The sequence below is a fragment of the Nyctibius grandis genome, chromosome 7 (genome assembly GCF_013368605.1).
Source record: "Nyctibius grandis isolate bNycGra1 chromosome 7, bNycGra1.pri, whole genome shotgun sequence".
Taxonomy (NCBI): domain Eukaryota; kingdom Metazoa; phylum Chordata; class Aves; order Nyctibiiformes; family Nyctibiidae; genus Nyctibius; species Nyctibius grandis.
This window is the reverse complement of record NC_090664.1, coordinates 25,948,998-25,970,134: the sequence shown is the minus strand read 5'-3', so window position 1 is coordinate 25,970,134 and position 21,137 is coordinate 25,948,998. Positions and strand designations below refer to the sequence as shown.

General features: G+C 40.5%; 1 protein-coding gene and 1 long non-coding RNA gene across 3 annotated transcripts in view; one reads left to right on the top strand and one right to left on the bottom strand.

Annotated features, from left to right (window-relative positions):
• The window catches only part of MEOX2 (mesenchyme homeobox 2), a 56,910-nt gene extending 54,091 nt beyond the window's left edge, over nt 1-2,819 (bottom strand). The window contains exon 1 of the mRNA XM_068405137.1: nt 1,998-2,819. Within this exon, the coding sequence (XP_068261238.1) occupies nt 1,998-2,508 (511 nt within the window). The 5' untranslated portion in view covers nt 2,509-2,819. The remainder of the gene's footprint in view (nt 1-1,997) is intronic.
• Nucleotides 2,820-4,225: 1,406 nt separating this feature from the next.
• The window catches only part of LOC137665938 (uncharacterized), a 32,772-nt gene continuing 15,860 nt past the window's right edge, over nt 4,226-21,137 (top strand). For both annotated transcript variants that reach the window (XR_011048566.1, XR_011048565.1), the window contains exon 1: nt 4,226-4,257. This is a non-coding gene — a long non-coding RNA (uncharacterized lncRNA). The remainder of the gene's footprint in view (nt 4,258-21,137) is intronic.

Below are 21,137 nucleotides of genomic sequence, written 5' to 3'. Positions count from 1 at the left end.
TGCAGTGACTTACAAATATTTCTCGCTGCCATACATTAGAAAGGCATTAAATATCTAGCACCAGATTTCAGGATTAATAAAGGGGTGGGGTTAAATGTTCAGTCCAAAACTCAGGCTTTTCCTGAAGAAAAACCAAAGATACAGCAGCCACCCAGCCATTGTCAAAAGATGTCTATTTTCAGTTTGAGAGATTCACAATTGTGTGAACAGCCATAATCTTTTTTTCTTAGGGAAAGGGAGGAGGAAATAGTTACCTGCCTTGATCTCCAGAAAGTCTTAGAAAGTGGAGTTCGGAGTACAGCACAAGGTAAGCGTTACCATGGCTAAAGGCTCCAACCGTTGTCCACTAAATCCAGTGGAAGACTCCAGGCCCTTCAGGGTAAAGTTTGGGACGTTCCCCACCGGTGTTTTTTGGTTTGCATTGCAAAATGACATAAACAGAAAGCAATGCAAATAATTCCCTGACAGTGAAAGGGAGCAATTTCCTTTTTTCCTTCAGCTTTAAATAGACTGACAAATACAATAAATCCTTACACCAAACAGGCATCCAGTTATTTTCCCAGTAGTAATGGGGACTGAAATTTTAGCATTGCTCATACACCTCACAAAATCACAGAATTCCTTTTATCTCATAAAATGTAACGAAGATACAACAATAGGTTTCACTAACAATGTTTTAACTAAATGTGGCTTTTGATCTTGGAAGAGTTTTCAGCCTGTGTGCTACCTACGTAAGATGAAATTCAGTTAAACCCATTCTGAATCACTGCAAACATTTCTTAATGTAACGGACAATGAAGAAAATGATGGTGTCCTTGAGGCTTATTTTTTAAAATAGTTTCTGCTGCTTACCGCTTTACCGAGCTCACAACGTTTCAAGTGAAAGAGGCCACGGCTTCAGTTGTGAACTTTATAAATATCTGGAAAAGCCTTTCACTTTCCTTGCCTCAATCACAAACAATTCGCTACGCCTGCTCTTCGTTTTTCTCTGTTGAGCCCTCTCTTTTTCAAGTGCCTCCTGCCTGTCTCACTATATTTTTGATGACTCCCCGGTTTCTGTGCACTCTAGGGGAAGTGCCATCAGTCGTGTTGCCTTCGCCGAGTGGTTTTTGTCAGTGGGACTTTGACAGGCTTTGCCTTTTTAAAAAGCAGAGATTATGTCAAGTTCTTTTGCACGATCAGCGATGCCAAATCATTGCCCTGGAATATCTGCGGGTCTACATGTTTTTCTGCGTGTCTTTAAATAAGAATTGCAGTGATTTTAAAAGTCAGACAGCTCCTTCCTTCCCTCCGCCCCCGCCACCAGCAAACTGAAGCGAAGCAGCTTTCTAAAAACTCCCATTCAGCCGTTTGCTTTACAGACTCAAAATTTTGCCTCTTCCACGCTGAGGATTTGATGCAGGCGCACCCATATGCTCCAGGGCAGCAAGGCACCAGCTCCTGTCCCGAATCCCCACTTCCGAGGCAGAGTTTCCAAGCGTGGTGCCATCGCCTCGGAGCGGCCGCAGCTCCCGCCGAGGGGGCGGAGGGGAAGGAGCGCGCTAGATTCTGAATTTTGAAGCAGAGGTGGCGTATCGGGCAGGGGGGAGGGGGACGCGGGACCAGATGCTAAAGTCCTCACCAAAACTACAAACGTTTCTCTCCTTGGCTCTAGGAAACTCTCCCCCCCCCACCACCACCTTGATTTTACGCTCTATCACGTGCTGGATTTTTCCTTTTTATTCCCCCCGCGTAGCCCTAATAAAGCTTGTTTTAATGATGGAGATCCCGAGAGCGCGTTTGAGGAAGGGAGCGACCCGGCAGCCCGGTGTCAGCGGGCGGCGAGAGCACCGCGGCGGCCGGGCCGGGCCGGGCCGGGGCCAGCCGAGCCGAGCCCAGCCGAGCCGAGCCTAGCTGAGCCGAACCGCGGCAGGGGACGCGGAGCCCGGCAGCGCAGCTCCCCCCCGGCACCCTCCGCCCGGGGGTCCCGCCCCGCAGGGGAAAGCGTGAGCCGTTACCTGAGCTGTCGCTTTTCCTTTTGCCGGACCTCTTCTCTGTTTCCACCGGGGACAGAGCCTGCCTGCCATAGTCCCCTGGCGCACACGCTGCCCCCGTGGGGGTGTTAGTGCCCAGGTTGGAAGAGTTTGAACACAGGACGGGGGGGCTGCTGCCCAGCTCCGGGGGTCCTCCTGAGTCGGGCTGAAGGCAGAGGCTGTGCCTGGCCGCGGCGGGAGGAGACGACATCTGAGGAATGTGCCAGTTCGTCTGCAAAGCCTGGTGCTGCTGTTGCTGGTGATGGTGGTGGTGGTGATGGTGATGGTGGTGGTGCCCCCTATGATGCTGGCTGGCAAACATGCCCTCCTCATTGGGGTATCCCGCTATTATGCAAGAGGAAGAAGAAGAAGACAGATCAGGGTAGGACATGTGGTCAGATCTTCCATGCAGGGCAAGAGAAGACTGGGAGAAAGGGTGCAAGCTCTGCGCGGTGGCATGGGGGCTGCGCAGGCAGCCAAAGAGTGTGTGATCCATGGCATGCAAGTCTCAGGTTCCAGGCAGGAGAGTTTAGGAAAGATCCAACTTCACCACCCTTTGTCAACTTTCACTGTAAACAAATCGGGGTTGGGATTTTTTTTTCCAAAACGGCAACGACAGACTTTGCAGCAGGCAGCTGAGCTCAGATAATCCAGGTCTTTAGCCCTAGTGGCCAGTCTCCGCTGCATAAACACTCGGACCTAGATGAGCCTTTCTCAGAGCTGCTCAGATGTCAAGAAGTGGGAGAGGTTGAAGCCAATAGAAGGTGGTCCCAGAGAACTGCTCGAAGGGGGAAACAGCTCCGAGAGGTTATAAATACAGTAGTGTGTAATGTGAGCTGGGGGCTGGCTTAGCAACACAGCACTGACCACATGCAAACTCCCTCCAAAACGCCAGCGCCGTCCCCGCGCCGAGCCGCTCCGTCAGCGGGCGGCAGCGCTGCGCGCCCGCGCCCCGGGCGCCCGCGTCAGCGGGGGGGGGGGGGGTCCGCGGGGGCGCAGCCTGCCTCCCCCTGCCCCCGGGCGGGCCGCGGGGAGCACGCCCCGCCGCCGCGGCGCCCAGCGGGGCTGCCCTGGGGCCGGCGAGGCCGCCCGCGCCCCCCGGCGGCGATCGGCGGGGGGGTAGAGGGCGGGGGGCGGCGGTGCCCCCGCAGGGCCGTCACCGCCCCGTCGGGGCTGAGGGGGCCGCCCGGGGTGCCGCCGTCCCCCGGGGAGCGGGCAGGAGAGCGCAATAAAATCGTGAAGTGAAATCTGCGGGGTTTGCTCGGGGCTGGCAGGCGGGGGCGCGGGGACTACCGCCGCCCCTTTCCCCCGGGGGCTGAAGGGCGCTTGGCAGCGCCTCACCTGCGTGCCCAAGTAGGAGGGCGCAGCGCGGCCCAGCGCGCAGGCGGCCGCGGCGGCGTGCGGGGCTTCTCGGGCCGGCCCAGCCGCCGCCATCCTCCGCGCCGAGGAGCGCGGTGCGGGTGCGGGGCATTCACCCGCTCCTCCCGCACCCGCCGCCCCGGCTCTCGGGCTGAGCCGCAGCGCTGCCCCGCTGCCCACACGCACCTCACGCTTCCCTCCAGCATCAGGGGGTTCGTTCTGCAACGAAACCACCGGCGCCCACCGGGCGGCCAAACCTGGTCGGAGAAAGACAAGTTTCCCTTCTTGCCCCCCGCCCCTTCAAAACAAGAACTCGCATAATTTTTATTCCCTCTGTCTTCGTTTTCTTCGTTGCGGTCTTTAGTGGCTCAAGAGGGACAGGCTAGAGAGTCTGGGCTTGGCTTTTGTTTTTTGTTTTTTTTTTTTAACATGCGTGTAGTGGAATTAACAGTAGCCACGAAGGCGGCTGTTAACTGGTTTAAATTACGATAACGCATTTATTGATCACTGACCAAAGAGGTGCCCACTGCGGAAACGTTTTGTTTCTTAGCCCTTCCTCCTCGCTCTACCTTCCTCCTCCTCCTCCCTCAAATGAAAATCAAAAAAAAAAAAAAAAAGGAAAACCATTGCTCTCCTGCAGTTTAAGTCTAAATTCTTGGGTCCATGTGCAAAAGATAAAATGAATTTCAATTGCTATTGGAAAAAATCAGGAATTGTATGAGATTTGCAAGAGCTAGTTTCTTAAACGGATATTGAGTCCTATTTTGTGGGAAATTAGTTTTGCAGACTTTCTAAAAAAAAAAAAATCTAAAACTTTTGTTCAGCAGCTGCTCCACTTTTCCCTGCAGTTTCAGACTGAGCTGGAACCTGCAGCAGTCTTTCGACGGTAAGATTTTCCCCCCTTTTCTGACATCTAATGCTTTTTAAAAATTGTCTTTAGATTTAAGTGTAACAACGCGGTCTTTAAAAAGAGAGTGGCGTCCAAAGCAGAAGTTGCTGCCTCTGTGCACTGTTCAAAACTTGATATTTCTTCAGAATAAAGGAAATATACAGTTACAACACTGATGAAATATTTTGTGCTTTTCATTGTGTTTATCGTTTCAATATGTGCTCTAATATTAAAAGAGAGGAGTACAAAGAGAACTCAATGGCTGAACCCCTCTTGGGTTCGCTAACTCGCCGGGCTGCGAGCACAGGAGTGCTGGTGCCCCTCAGAAACAGACAGTACCATGAAGCGAGAGGGTGACCGGCGCGGCGCACCCGCAGTGGCCCCGCCGGCCCTGGCCCATCTCCCCGCCGGCGGCGGCGGCGGCCCGAGGGCTGCAGGGGCGGGCGGCGGGGCCGGGCGCGGCGGCCCCAGGTGGGAGCGCGGGGAGCGGCTGGGCGGCCCCCCCAGCGCTCGCCCCGCACCACACCGCTCCCCTCCGCGTCTCTCCAACCTGCTGCTGTCAGTCCGCCCGGCCCGGCCGCGACGGCGAGAGGCCGTCGCGGGGGCCGGGACCCGGGCCGGGGGGGCAGGAATGCCAGGACCCCTCCTGCAAGGGCCACCACCGCTGAAGCCCTGACACCGCCACAGCTGCGAAGGGGCCGGGGAAGTCCCACATCCAAGCCAGTGTGAAAATGCCTTTTTTTTAATTCTAGGGGATGGCCGCACAGGATTTCTCGAACAGGATTAAAAAAAAAAAAAAAAAAAAAAAAAAAGAGTTAAATAAGTGAAACACAATGAAGAAAGTGAGAGGGTGCGAGGAGGAGGGAGAAAGATTAGGTTTCCAAGAGAAATAAAAGACGGAGCCAAATAACACTTTTTAGGGAGAGGTAGGAGAGGCTCCAAAAGGTGAAGAAGAAAAAAAAGAACGCAATAGCGAAGTTATAATGGCACGGCAAAGTGTTTGCCATTAGCTTCATCATGAAATCTGAATATTCAGGACTGTGCTTCCTTGGGCTCTGGAGTCCCCTAATAAGCACACAAGTCCTACATCAAGTGTTCTTATTACTTCTTTAATAAGAGGTTTTAAGCACACAACAACTGGAAATATGAATCTATATAGAGCTTTATGCTTTCATTTTAAACTATATAATGAGAATGCAAATATAGGCAACTAATGCTAAGGCAAATAAACAACTTCAAACGCTTACTGAAATGATTCAAAAAGTTTCTGTTCGGAGTTATCAAATACCTATGGCTATATGATACCATCCTTTGTAAAACTTTATAACTTTCCAGTTAAAGAAAGCTTCAGTGCAAAGCTTCTCAGTGAAATAATGACCAAAGAAAGTGTAAGCAGCTATTACCTCTCAATATTAATGACTGAATTCTCGTTCATATTGTATCTTTTCAGAATGTGCGTTTGACCTACATGTGGTACAAAAGCATAACTTAAATCAATGCCAGCAAGTTTGCCCAAAGCTTATAACAGCAAGTGAAAAAATAGCATGTTTTAAATATAGGAAAACAGTAAACGGTTTAACTCATAAAAACATCTGGAGCCAACACAGTTTGGAACATCATTTATATTTTCATGTATGGCTAATATTTGCATTCGCTTTGTGTTTTTCAGTTTTGGTGGTGGGGTTTTTTTTTTTTTAGCTTACAATTTATGGGGAAAGAGATCATATAAAATTGACCTGAATGAACCAGTGTATAATTGCTTCTATTTGTAATCTTGCTCATTTTTTTATGTTGGAGGCTGAAAGAACCATCTTCCTGAATATTTATCAGAATGTAAGTAGGATTCTTAAACAGTTCTTTCTAGTGTGCGGTTTGCATATTTGCAATATGCATATTACAGTAAAATCAGACAGTCATACTTGGGGACCACCGTTTGAGTGGTATAAATTGTCATAACTTTGTTGAAGTCATCAAAAAGATGGCAATTGATGCCATTTAAGAATATTCTCCTTACTGTCAAAGAGAAAGCTTACAAATATGAATTCAGTTCATTTTAGCAAAAGATTTTATTGTACTCAAGAGCATACCAAAGCAAGAGGATGAGGTTTTATTGTACTGTAATTATGATCAGTTCGTATTTTTCCATGGCAATTTGGTGAAGGCAGGCATCATTATTTAACCTTAGAGTCAATCCAGATTCACAACAGATGTATGTTTATTTTCAGTCTTTTCTTTTTCCCTAAATTTTGCCTGTTTAACTCCCATGGAAGCAATATAATTCATTTCTCTTGATACCTGTGCTGCAACAGAAACCTACAGATATAAGCAATAATAAAGCCTGGGGATTATGCATCATTTCAGAGATGCTTGAGTGCCTTAACTGAAAATCCTCTCATAGAAAATGAATAAGTTGTTGACTGACTTGTCAAAAAATACTGAATCCCTGACTAGCTAAGAATGACAATAATCACATTTACCATTTATAAACCTACGATATACCAGTATCTGCACTATACTTTGCCATAAAAACTTTTTTTGTGAAAAATTACACTACCACAACGCGTACCACATAACTTTAACATTGCATTTCTGAGGTGTATTTCCATTTCACTGTTTTTAACGTTTACACATGCCATGGTTTAACACTTATCAGTCACAATTTTTGCTTTAAAGACTACAACATATCTATAAAAACTCTAAGCCTGAATCTATATTTTCAGCTACTTCACCCATATACATATGAATTCTGTTCTAATTTTCATGATCTCCAAGTATTACAAATTTTAATGCTATGCCAGCAATTTAGTGTATTATATAAAAATTGTGCTGAACTATGAGGCCCTCACTGAAAATGATTTACAAGTTTGCATTACATCATTAAAAGTTACTTGAATTGCCAGCCCACTCTAACCAGGAAAATACCTTATGCTTCTTATTTAATTTAAATAAACCAATGAAATATTAAAATGGTTAATGTACTTGAGGCTTCACACCTGAACTACAATGTTTCAGGAATGCTTTTAGAGTTTAAGCTATGGCAAACTTTCCTTCCACATTAGATACTCAAAAGCCCCAGAACAAGTTCTCTTCAAAGCTTTGGGGTGTGTTTGCTTTAAATAGATAATTTATTTGCAAACGGAACCATCTTGCACAATACTATTTGTTTTCCAGTCTGCATGTTATATTGCAATTTAACAATTGTTTCATTCTTTCTAGTATTATCTCCACTTAGGAACGCTGAACTAAAAAAGAGTTATAACAAGCCTTGTAGAGTACTTTAATAATACATATCTTTCATTGGTATTTAGAACTTTATTCAAAGTCCACGTGCAGGCAAGTCAATGATGCCTGAAAAGTATGTTTTCCGTTTTGTTTTCTCCAGATCTTGACAGTTAGACACTACACTCAGTCCATTCTCCTATTAAAATTACTAATCACAGAGAAAAAAAAAAGGCTTTTATTTTTACATATTATTAATTTTCTTATTTGATATAATTTGCATTGTGGATTTTGATCTATATATGTATTCAGAAGACATTTTACCAGAGCCCCCACTGAAAATACAGACGGAGTTGTGCATGGAAGAAAGGTGAAGTGTATTTTCAGCACTCTGTTTTTTTAACAATGCTTGCTTCTTACTGTGCTGCGCAGTTAATATTTTGCTGATTACCTTTCAAGTTTTAGTCACTCAGAATAAAAAATACACACGATTCAAATCTTTGTGCATCAAATGTTTTACGCTATGACTTATACCCGTTTACTGGGTAAATACGCAGTGTGCTTACATTACAAAGACCAAACTAGAGGAAAAAAACTACCACTGCCTGAAATATTTCTTGTCCCCTGGCTGACATTTCCAGGCCCTTGCAGGACCAGCAGCAGGGGGCATATTTCATAATTCTGCCTCCATCAGGGGACGTTAGGAGAGTGACAAGTCACTAATCTTCATCACCTCTTTTACACATTAATGAGTAAAATGCTACTCACAGTGTCTATTCCTAGTCATTTCTAATTTTCTCTGCCCTGGAGGGAAAAAAAGACACATATGCGTATATCTATGCACCAAGAATAAATAACTACAAAATATCTAGGTTTTAATAGCTGCTGGGATTATGTCACTTACTTTGCAGGTGTGTTTGCTTATGATTTATAGTGTGATGAGCTCTAGACTTGGAGCAGAAATCCCTAACTAGCTAGTATTCGGAACAGAAAGGTATTCACTGCCCTGAAGAGCTTGGGCTCTATTCATTTCACCAGTTTCATGTGGGAGTACTCCTGTGATTTTACAGAGTCCTGTTTGAGTTCATGGTCATTTGCTTAACTAGACATATTTGCAGGACTGGAACCTTAATTAATAATAGCTCTAGGAAACAAAGAGCTGAAAATTGCAGGTACTTTTTTTATGCCTAACTGCATCGTGCTCCTCAAAGCTTGATATCAGATAACGCTAACAACAGATACTGGACAGGAGAAATTAAATACAAAGTAACAATTGTTTGAAATTATCCTTTTAGATTAAACTGGGTTTTTTTTTAAGATGCAGATATTATGGCACGTGAAAGAATGAGAAAAGGAAAAAAAAAAAAAGCAAGCTAGATTTCCCTAAAAAATACATGCCAAGAAGACCTTAATTTGCAGAGATATCACCAAAAGACAAAACTGTATTTGTCTCAAAGATTCTGATCCGGGAAACTAGTTTAAGTTTGCTGGCATCAATGACACTTCTGACGTTAAAAAAAAATAGGCAAGTTCTTAACTATCTTGAAGAAAGGTCCAAGTGGCATACATTAAGGAGACTGACACCTTCTAAATATACATTTGCATAAACTCCTTTTTTTTGTTTTATTTCCGCAAAAGAGAATGTAGCTTTATTGATGAGCTGTGAATATATTATACTACTTCTTGAAATGAACCTTTACAAGATATTTGTATTTGTTTTGCTTCATTAGGCAGCACACTTGCATGTCCTTTGACACAATGCAGATAGGTCTCAGGGTGGGTTCAATAAACTATTACAGTAAGGGAGTGACCTTGAGGTGCTTTCACATCATGTAAGTATACATATTGGACTTTGGCACACTGAATCACTCTCAGGAGCCACCTTCCTCCCTTCATCGATGCCTGTCTCATGTATTTCATTTGAATTAGATGCCCACAATAAAAGTGAAGCCCATTTACTCCTACTCTTTCTTTTCCAAACAGAAAGTGCCTAGCACTGTGGGCTTGGTGAAGCTTAGCAGTACAGCAAAGAAGAGGTATATTTGGCATACTTTTCAGCTGACTGAGACACAAACGCAAAATACAGCACGTGGGGACACTGTCTGGATTTGTGCAATTCCCTCATAGGCATGTTGTCCATGAATTTTACGCATTTGTGCATTTGAGCTGTAGAACGTATCACTTAGAATTTTAGACTACATTTAATAATCCAGATATATTTCAATACAAGATGGTAAAATAAAAATATTTTCCATTTAACTGTTTCAAAACGCCATGTGCAAAAGAACACGACAAAATGGAATTAACTCACAACATATGCAACTCTTATTTGTGCAAGAGCAGTATATGCCCCTAAATCCAGACTGCAGCATCTGGAGGCATAGCATGTCTCTAATGGAAGAGAAAGGCACGAGACATGTCAGCTTCTTGGCTATGTTACACTGAAAGCCGTGCCTTTTCCTTTGTGATACCCAATACAATTCTGATTAAAACTAAAAAAACAGACACTGTCCAGGTAAACTGCCTCGGAAGCATTTTTGATTTTTCATCTCATTAGTTGTAGGCAGTAGGACTAAGCTGAGATAGATATTTACAATATTAAAAAAAAACGGACTAAGCTGAGATAGATATTTACAATATTAAAAAAAAACTATCTAAAGCTCTTTCATTTGAAACAATCAAGTTTGAATGAAAACTAATATCCCATGGTATGAATCATGCATTCATAGTGCATCCAAACATACAAATTCCCATTTGTAGAAGCAAGTTCTGCCGTCACCAAGATATTTGTAGTGCCTCTTTCTTATTACTGCTTTTTACCTCTAGTATTTTTACAAATAATATATTCTTCATATACTTTTACTACTGTGATCAGCTTGGTAGAGACCGAAAACTTTTTAGAGAAACAATTCATCCTTTAAGTGTTTTACAACATGAACTGTCTTCAGACTTGACCTTGAGAAGTGCTGAGTCTTTTCCCCATCGGCCTCGCAGGATCAACTTCATTGTTGCACTGTAATAGCAGTTTTTAAAAGTGCAGCTAAACATAAATACTGTTTCTTGTAGTTGAAAAAAAAAAAAAAAACACCACACTGAAAATTGCATTTTGAAACAAATGTGTATGAAAGACACTTGGTGGATAAAATATATTTTGCTAATGCATTTTCAAATTTTTATTGCACTAAAATCGTTAAATGATCTGCTATAGAAGTTGAGACATCTAATTTTAAATTTTCTTTTATTCATTTTTATCAGCTAATCTCCCTGTTATATTCATAGTAAGCAAGGGAGAAACCATGCCTGTCTATTGTAGTTATTCTTATTTGCAGAAAATACAAGTAGAAACTGAGAAACTGCATTGCTACAAAGATTTTTTTGCTAAACTTCGAAAATCCTATCATGAATGGCATATTGGATGTATAAATACACATATGCATACACTAAAAGAGGGTGTTCGACCATGCAAAAATACGAGCATACCTCCAGGCTTAAACCCTTAATGTACGATTAAAACAGATTAGGTTAGTGCCTGCTTTCTTTTAAGAGTAGGGAGAGTTCTTAGATGCATTACACAAAAATAGAAAGCCTTGCATTAAGGCAAATGAAGGAGCAGAAAAAGCTCTTTGCACAGATTACCAGATGAAGTTCTGACTTTGCTTCCTAGCAGAGTGAAATGTTTGTGAATGTATCTAATCTAACACACCCTATAAAACTGTACAGTAGTCCCTGGTACAACAGTGAGCTGTACGGAAGAAAAGGTCACATCCGAGAGCAAAATTTCAAGATTTCAGCCTGCGATCCAAAACTGCCTGTTTAATTTCTAAATTGTGAAGCTGTGTACCCATTTTGGAAAGCACATAGGTAGTCTTCCCTTATACATGTACAGTAATTTCATTAAATGTGACCCCCTGCAGCTGTGGTAACGAGGCTTTTTTAAAACATACCTTGACTTGATGATGAGAATATTTTGCTCTAAAAATAAGTCATATATTTAATTTCTAATATGGCAGGCATGGCGCGTATTCAGGGGTGCATGCAGTAAGTTTACCCTGTACAATTTGTAGTCAATCAGACTTTCCCAGACGAAGTCCCATAAATATGAACATACATTGCTTGTTTGTTTTCTTTTTTTTTTTAAGTTTCCTTTATTGGTATCATAATAGTATGACCCAAATATAAGGAAATAACCGTACCATATTAAACATAGGAATACGCTTTCACAGTCATTTATTGTGCATAGCTAGTAAACATTTCCTGGCAAACAATTTAGAGAGTCCATAAATTCCATCCTAACGCTACTTCCGTAGCTCGATGCAATGCACCATACACGAGGGTATTAGCTCAGTCTCTCTCATCCGGAATGGGTGGATTGGAATTGAAAAATCCCCACCCCCCCATTATAGCACCATATGTCTCGAAAGTCTATCCTCTCTCAGGGCAAACGGCTCCTCTCAGATCCGCCTGATGGATCACGACTAAAATGCTGCTGTCCCTCGCTATTTAATCTAACAGCATTTCTGAAGTAGCTATCAGGAGAGCACAACAAGCCAAGCATCCCTTTGGCATTCGTGGCAGTTCCCCACGCAGAGAATATCAGGGGTATGGAATAGCAGAGGGAAAATCTACCACACCGTGCCAATTTGTACGGAAAATTTGATCCTCAAGCTAGGGGTAGGAAAAAGAAGAAAGCCTCTCACTCCAGAAAATCGAGCAGTGCTCATGATTCCCTGGTTCCTAATGTAACCAGCTAACCAATGTTAGTAGGCCAGCTTTGCAGCATCTTCTGAAGTACTGAGTAATACTTACACTGTAAGAATTTCAAACAATTTTCTCTAGGTATCTTATTGAGGTGTTTATAGATTGAGGGATTATTAGGGGAACAGTTTACCCATAAAGATTTTTGGTGGATTAGATTTCCGCTCAGTTTTTTACAGTTCTCTTTCTGTGTGTGCATCAGTTTATAATGGAAAAAAAAAATCCTTTAAGTGACACTCAAACCATTTGGTGTTTGAAAGAATTTGTGTGAGATGATCATGTTATGATAAAGTTCACATCACTAGTAGAAGAGACTAAGCTGACATATTTCTGCCAGTTTGTGTCCTTATTAAAGGTATACATTAATACCATTCCTGTTACAGGTATTATTTCCAGATTATTTTGGATTGAAAACAAAGACTTAGCAAAAATCTGGACTCCTTCCAAGTTTCCAAAGACCAGCTCAAAAGCTCAAAGCGGTTCACTTACCATGTCCATGTTCTGCTTTACGATCTTTAATTTTAAGATATAATATTAAAACCTCTCCCCTGTACCCCTTGAATCCGAATCTGAGGAAGGGTTATGTGATAATAAAGACAATTAAGGGCAGAAAGATTTTTATTTCACTTGTCATGGAAGTCTCTTTGTTTTTTAACTCCTTGCTTTTAAAATCTTCTTTCATTTATTTATATCAAATGTAACTACTGTTAAACAAATAGTCCTCTTCTTAGTTACCCACTTCATTATATATATTTGATAATCCATGTATATTATCATAATCTTTCATCAAATGCTGTCCTTTGGAAGATTATTATGTGAACAAACAAAGGCTTTGGAGTAAATAGTACGATGGATTGTTTTTGAAACTAATGAAAATGACCAGGACTTCAGAGCTCTAGAATTTTACATTTTTTACCTCTGTTCTTTGCCCATTGCTCGACAGCAGACCTTGCACAAGCATCCCTCATTTTCTGGCTGCTCATCTTTACAACCTCTGTGTACTTCCTCCTAGTACCTCTACGGCACTGAGTTCAGCTACGAGTCCTTCAGCAGTACTCTGAAGAGAAGTAGTTTGTGGTCTGCAATTTGCTCAACTTGTTGTCTGATGATAAAGCCCCTAATTCCTTTCCTGGACCAGGACCTCCGCCAGCTTCCTTTCATTGTGCACATGGGCAAACAGAGCAAGAAGAAAGATAACGCTCCGCTTGTTCAGCACAACTCCAGCAATCATTTTCTCTTTTATGTTTCCAGTGAACCTGATTGCTGGCAAAAGCAGCCAGAAAAAGACAAGTCTGATCAGAAAGAGCATAAGCAGAGCAAGTCCAGTTTCCCAGACACATAGCCTCACAGACTATTCTGTATTGGTGATAGGGTGTATTAGTCACTGGACCCGGTCAACCTTGGCCTCTCCGAAATCAAACAAGTGCTCCTGCTTGTGTGAATGTCCCCTAATAACCATTTTGCTGTGGATACTTGTCTGATTGGCATAATACACTATTTTCTCATATTTAGCATTACGCTCATGCATGGTTATATAGATTTTTTTCCTGACTCTCTTCATGGTACAGAATACCAATAAACAATTCATGTGTTTTATGTACATTAAATAGTAGGAAATACATCTGTGTAGAAAATGTAGCTAGTTCCTGTGCTTGCAGAGTCTCTCTGGATTTATTGTATTGAAGCCAAATCTATTGTTAATCCATTTAATACTGATTGTATTCTCCAAATATGTTTGGTGTTTCCTTTCCGAACTGTCACATACATAAGTCAGTAATATATGTTCATAAGGTACTGGCATAAAATCACTGAAAACAGGTCATATATTGTATTCTTGCTGATAAAATACTTATAACCTCACCAATTAATTTTAGATGGTGACTGGATAAATTATCACTGATATTTTAATAGGATCTCTATGGAGATCTTTGTCCTTTTTCATCAGGTGCCGTGCACTGAACGGGAGAGCTTTTCATGTAAACAGGCAAGATAAAGGGTAAAACAAAGGAAAACGGATCATTATAAGGCAACTATATCTAAAAATAGAAGCATATACTGTAGACATTCAGTGCAGGTCTGTCGTTAAGAATACTTTGCTTGTGACACAAATAGAAATACAGCATTCCTCTTTAAAAATGTTTCTACCGAATCATGTAGCAAGAATTAGGAGATGCATTCCCTGAAAGTACTCTTATTTAATACCATTTTTAATAGGTTTCACCCTCCTAAAGAATGGGATTAAATCAGGGTGAGGTAATTGGGAGTTATGGTCCAGTTAGTGAACTTTACCATGAAGCTAGTGGCAAGTTAAATCATTATAATATGGAACAGCACTTTGTGAAGAAAACTGCTGGAAGTCTAACAGTTTGAGTGCTATTGACTTCAAAGGGGCTGGAATTTCAGACCCGATTTCCAGAATTTTATGATTTGCTATAATTGTAGCTGCATTTTCAGTATGTCATATATTTCTGCTTAAAGCATTGAAGTGAGCAATCTGCATATGATATGGTAAATAAACAGAGGCTACGAGAGAACACTGCGAATCCAGGTTCACACTTTACCCCTACCAAAAAAACCCAAACAGCTTCTGTACTTCAAATCTTTCACACCTCTCAGTAACTGTGTCAATATTTTAAAAACCACACTCTATTATGAAGCAATAATTCAAATTGTAGTTGTATCAGACTGACATATCTCATTTTTTATGCCTCACTTGAAAGATTCTCGTTGCTGTCACGTTTAAAGAATAATTTTAAAAGTCTGTATTTCTTCCATACAGGTCATGAATATTTTAACATGGAAAAAATGCTTACAGGGTATGGAATAATATTAACAGGAGCTCGAAACCTCAGAGTGTCCATAATAAAACATCAGCTACATTAAACAAATCAAAAATTACCATTTCCCTAACTGCATCCAACACGGAGGAATTCTCTACTAGAGTTGGTGTGACAAAGGAATTAGAGAATAAAAAATTAATTGCTTATGTGCACATAGCTACAACTTGATTATATTTGTTATGAGCAAATGAATTAAAATCCAATATCTATACTTGTTGATCTAAGACACTCAGCTTTTACGAAGTTGACACTGAGCATGAATCAGTTATTAGGAGAAAGTATTAAAGGAAAAAATTGATGGACAACTTCAATCTGATAAACGCACTGTAAAGGACACCTCAAAAAAGTCACAATCAAGGAAAAACCTCCTACGGGTTTTTTTCACAAATAATAAAATGACCTTGTATGTGAAGGCAGCTACTAAAAAAAAACAAAACAAAAGGGAGGAGCAGGGGAAAATGTAGCAATTAATATAAATTAGAAGCTGGGAATTACAGAGCATTGATAAAGAAAGCCAAAAGTCCCAAAGAGAAAACAGAGATAAGGACAATATGAAGACATTTTAAAATTATATTATGAACAAAAAATCCCAACAATTGCCTTGCTCCATTATTAAATGGAAATTACTAGGACTTTTTGTAATATCATTTAAAAAAAAAAAGCATTCTCAAATACTTTTCTTCTGTATTTTGGGAAAAAGTCAAGTGATGTATTCATATCAGATGATTATGATGAAGCTCTATTTCAGTAGTAGCGCAGGAGAACGTTAACTAGCAGCTAATAAAACTAGACATTTTTAAAATCAGTAGACCTGCATAATTTGCATGGAGGTATTTTAATACATTTGGCAGAGAACTTGTCTGCATGGTTAGTGAGGATTTTTAGTATGTCTTGGAGAACTAGGAAGGTTCAAGAGAACTATGCAAAAATTTTTATGAATAGTTAAAAAGAATAAATGTGATGACCTAAATATCTATAGGCATTTCAACCTCACATTGATCTCAAGAAAAATGAGGAATGGCTTCTAGGAATATTAGTTCATTTTTACCAAAGCAGTGAGAACAGAAGTTTATGGAAAATTATCTTGCCAAAGCTAACTAGATATCATTTAATAAGACTATATATTTGGTAGGATAAAGGTAATTTCAGTAGTATGAAATATGCAGAGGAATATTGGAAAGTCTTTTAGTTGTTAATCATAATATTTTGATGAAGAAAAAATTTATTAAAATCAATATTGTACCTATTAAATAGAGTCAAGTCTCAGTCTCAAGCTTGTAGTAAGTGGGGAAAAATAACCAGTGGTGTTTATTTTAATGGTGACCCACAAATGCATGGCCCTGTGATATTTTTTTTCTATCTGTGACTCTTTTATCAATGATAAGAAAACATATTTAGAAAGTTTACATTTAAAATGATTGGAATATTAGTAAATAAAGAGAGAGCCAAGTCACTGTGGAACCCAGGTTGCTCAGGAAACTGGCCACTGTTAAACAAACTGTAAATTTCGGTTCAGACAAACCTAAGACACTGCTTTAATAACAAAGACTGTATGTCACTGCTACAAGGTAGGGACCCTGCCTGCAAACTGAAGTCAGTCTGAAAAAGCCTGTAGAGCAGATACTCATCTGGGAAGAGCTGTGAGTCCAAGAGGGTAAACACGAATCTGATACTACCCATGGGCACATCACCAGAGAAATATACAATATGGTTGTGTTACCTCTGTCCTTGGCACGGATGCAACCAGTTCTGGAAATAGTGTGTCCACAATTCAAGAGAGATTGTTGAAAAATTGGAAAAGGTTCAGAGGAAAGCAACAAGAATGATGAAAGGATTGGAAAACATTCCTTGTAATGAAAGACTCAAGGAGCTCAATCTATTTAGGTTATCAGAGAGACGTTTAAAAGGGTACTTGATCGCAGCTTATAAATAACAATGTGAGAAAGAGAAATTTAATAACACTAGAGTTTTCAGTCCAGTGACAAAGGTATAACAGAAGCCAGTGGTAAGAAGACGTAGTTGGAGAAATACACTGGAAGGTTTAAATCAAGATCGAATGCATTAAAATCGCACACAAACAAACAAAAAAGAGTAATTCAGAAAAGTTCTGGTGCCCCTTACCCATGGGGGGCAGACTGAGTAGATGACCATAATAGCCTTTTAGTTTTATAGGCCATGAATCTACGGCTTCAATTGCAGGCTTCTCTGCTCCGTATTTTCTTATGCCATCACTGGGTAGATCCAACCAGTGCAGAGTTAATCGGAACCAGGTGGAGCCTGTTTTTTTGCAGCACAAGGGAGCTTCCCCCTGAAGCTACATTGGATAAGTCTAGGATTTGACCAGACTGAAGGAATTAATACAATATGAAGAGCGCATGTCTATCATATTGACACATATCCTTTTTAATTATTGCAAAATGTATTGATATTTGAATGAATATAAAACACTGTCTTTAGGGGTGAAATATAGTAAACTTTATGGCAAAGTGATTTTAATCCCCCTCACACACCTTATCAGTTCCAGAGAAATGGAAGGAAATAGAAAATGACGCACAAACACACAGAGCACTGTTTAAGTGAGGCAGAGTACAGGAGAGAGCTAACTCATTTCGCCTGGTTTTTGTGCTCTTGAGAGTAGCGTAGGTCCGAAGACTTTCCTTCGACCACAGAAATTTCTGAATTAACATTCTCGTTAGGAGAGACTGAAGGAGGAGGTGGACCAACAAAGGAAAGAGAAATGGTAACGGAAAAAAACACATATAAACAACATACCATATGTAGGACACTCACCATATGCCAGCCTCACTTTTTTCCTCTCTCTCTAACGTGGTCCAATAATTCCAGTCATCTAGGGGGTTATTCACACTGTCTACTTCAGGCATCTGATTTAGGTGCTTTGAATTGCAGCTGCCCCCTCTTGCCTACAGCCCACCGGCACCTCTGTCTCTCTGCCAGCTATGCAGGGGAGTACAAACACCTAGGTTTAGTTCTTAAAACTGTGCTTAAATGTTAGATATCTAAGTTAGCCTAAAGCTGTTGTATAAATGCCACTCTTTTCTATTATTATTTTTTTTTAAATCATTGCTATGGAAAAAATCAGTTGTTTAAATTACAGGGATATAAAAGTGCAGGAAAGTTTACAAATTCAAGGCCAGTTCCTTAGCTGGTACAGTTCATATACTGGCATTCTAATAAACAGATTGACTCCCATTTGCCCCAGCAAAAGTGCAGCCTTCAAGCTGGTTTTACAAACCAAGTCGGCCACCTGATTCTGCTGGGTAAAGCACATATGTTTTCATAAAACACAGAAAGGAACATTTTACAATGTAAGTCCATTAAGAAAAAACCTCAGAGGGGAAAAAAATAAAAAGAAGACGTTGTGTAGGAAATGGTAGCTACTGCAGCCTGCAGAAAGTACTTCTCTTATAAAAGCAGAGAAAAAGTGGTGAGAGATCAGCATCAGGCTCAATAACGATTGAAAATAATGTATTTTTCTGAGGAAGTCTCTTACTCCCCTCCCTAAATAAATTGTCATTTTATTTAAAAAACATTCTAAATGTTTTGCTGCCTCATATTAGCTAATAGCTTTACTATATACTTCATTTTTATCATGTGGTACTGCAGCACACCAAAGTAAGCAAAGCGTGCAGATCTCAGCTCAGTACAAAGCTAGACGTCTCACAACAGCAGAAAGGAAACTTTGCATAAATATTGTTGAGAGACTGAAGAGAGAAGAGGAAATTCTGCATCTTTAATGTAATGTCTTTAATGCTAATATATATCAAAATGCTCTGTATACTCCTGGAACCCTTCTGTTAAAATCTCTCTAACTCTAGGGACACATTGTATGAGGCAGTTATGCACCATTTAAATGTGAAAAATGCACACTTTACTTGGAAAAAGATGTGTGACGTGAAGTGTTTTTAAGAATAATTGAATGATTTTGTGATTCATTAAATGTTTTTTTCCTCAGCAAGCAAGTAATGGCTTTTCCACTAAGCACCCAAAGGGTGAAAAGTCAAACAGCTAGAATGAGTAAAGCATCCTTAGGAAGAGGATCATTTACAGTGCTTTTTGTTTTATCCCTTATCTCTTTTTTTGTTCCAAGAGGAACAGAACAAAGAGGGAAGGGGGAAAAAAGTGAGTAACTGCATGTAGGAAATTAAAAAGATTGAATGCTGGGGACAAAAGGATATGTGGCAGTTGTCTATTCTTTCGTTTAAGAGGAAATGGAGAAAAATTGTGGCACCTAAGGTTTATTGAATATGGCTTCACGTACATATCCCTGCCGAGACCATGTGATCAGTTCTTTTATGGGAGAGAAAAAAAAAAAAGAGCTGTTTTAATATACCCGATATATCTTTAGGCCAAAGTGTAAATCTTCAGTTTCTTTCCCTTTCTTTTTTTTTTTTCTTTTTAAAAAAAAAATATCTAGGGAAACAATACACACCTTGACTCCTGCAAAAAAGATCTCTGGCAAAATCACAAGACGCCTGCTTAAGTAATACCCAAAAGGTAACTCCATGCATTCCACTGGCCAGAAATAATTCACAGCACGATGAATCCACAAGAAAGTCAATAGCATATTATAACACTCTTAGGGGAGCTGTAGCTGTAAGAGCAATGTTAGACAATGCCTTAGCATGAGCTATCACTTTATATATGTGCTGTATACATGAGCATGAATTATATTACAACATTTGACACGCTGTGGCTTTTGATCTACTGTGACTTATGACCTCTGTCCTATTGTGACCTTTATGCCTAAACCTGCAGAGAATAGTTCAAACAATAGAACATAGATGATAGATGACACTTAGATAGGATAAAAGTGTATAAGGAGTATTACCACTCATGCTCAGGGCAATAGCTAACCAAAAACTGCCAAAGATTAGGAAGATACTTCCCCTGAGATACGATATTATGAATTTTCTTGCACCTTCCTCTGAGGCATCTGGAGCCAAGGATACTAGCCTAGATGGACCACTGGTCTGATTAGGTATGGCAGTTCTAATATTTCTATGAACATATGCTAGTGTGGAAAAACAGAGCTTATATCGTTAATAGAAAGTTCTGCATAAGACAGGAAGGATCTTTGACCAGTGTTAAAATCCTTGTGAGCTTTCAGCTGAAAAGCCAGTTGAACTTTGTGTAGATTCTGTTTCCACCCAGATCAACTGTGATTTCCAGCTGATTTCAGTGGGAGCAGAAGGAAAACTGCAAAGAAGCCCCATGTACTCTCTTGTATGGGGGAGCACTCAGACCCCACAAGCAACTACATTTTATTTTTAGTAAAAAAATATAATAATCTCTGTAGATGTGGGGTCTCAGGGTCTCATGAGATCTTTCCAGATAGCCAGAGTTGGCATTTACTTCCCTCCACAGGAGGGAGAATTTGAAGACAATCTTTTATAGCTCATCTTCATCAGCCTCTGCTGCTACTGTACTTTTCAACAGCTCCTATTTGGTTAGCCTGTTTCAGCAGCTTCCAGCTGCAATCTTGGACTCCAAAGACTGGCTTCCTGATCATCAGCTACCTGGCTTCACAGAACAGTCCAGGGACCAGGCATTCAAATGCAATTAAATTGCTCTCCAAAAGAAAGCTGAAGAGCAAGAAGTAGTGTTGGCATGCTACAGAAAAGCAGGAAGACAACAAATCAACTGACAGTCTATATAGCATGAGACTGGAGTCTTTGGTTAAAATGTGGAATTATACTGCATCTTGGAAAAAAGTATGGACAAAAAAAGCAGCCATGGAATGAAGGTATCCATAAGGTCTTGGCTGGAAAAGTTTTCAGCATTTTTCAACAGCTGGATATAGACACATTAGTAAAACTTTGATCATAAATCATATTTTTAATATTACTGTCATAACCTTAAGACCTGAAACTTACTATCTTTTCATACTACGTAGAAGCTATAGCTTGTCTGTATCAGGTGTAAATGTCAATTTATTTAATTAAGCTGATTTAAAAACAAACAGAAAACTGTTTCTTGGATAGACTTTGAGTTTTGCTAAAAACAAATTTATTTTAATACAGCCCTCATTGATTAGTTAAAACA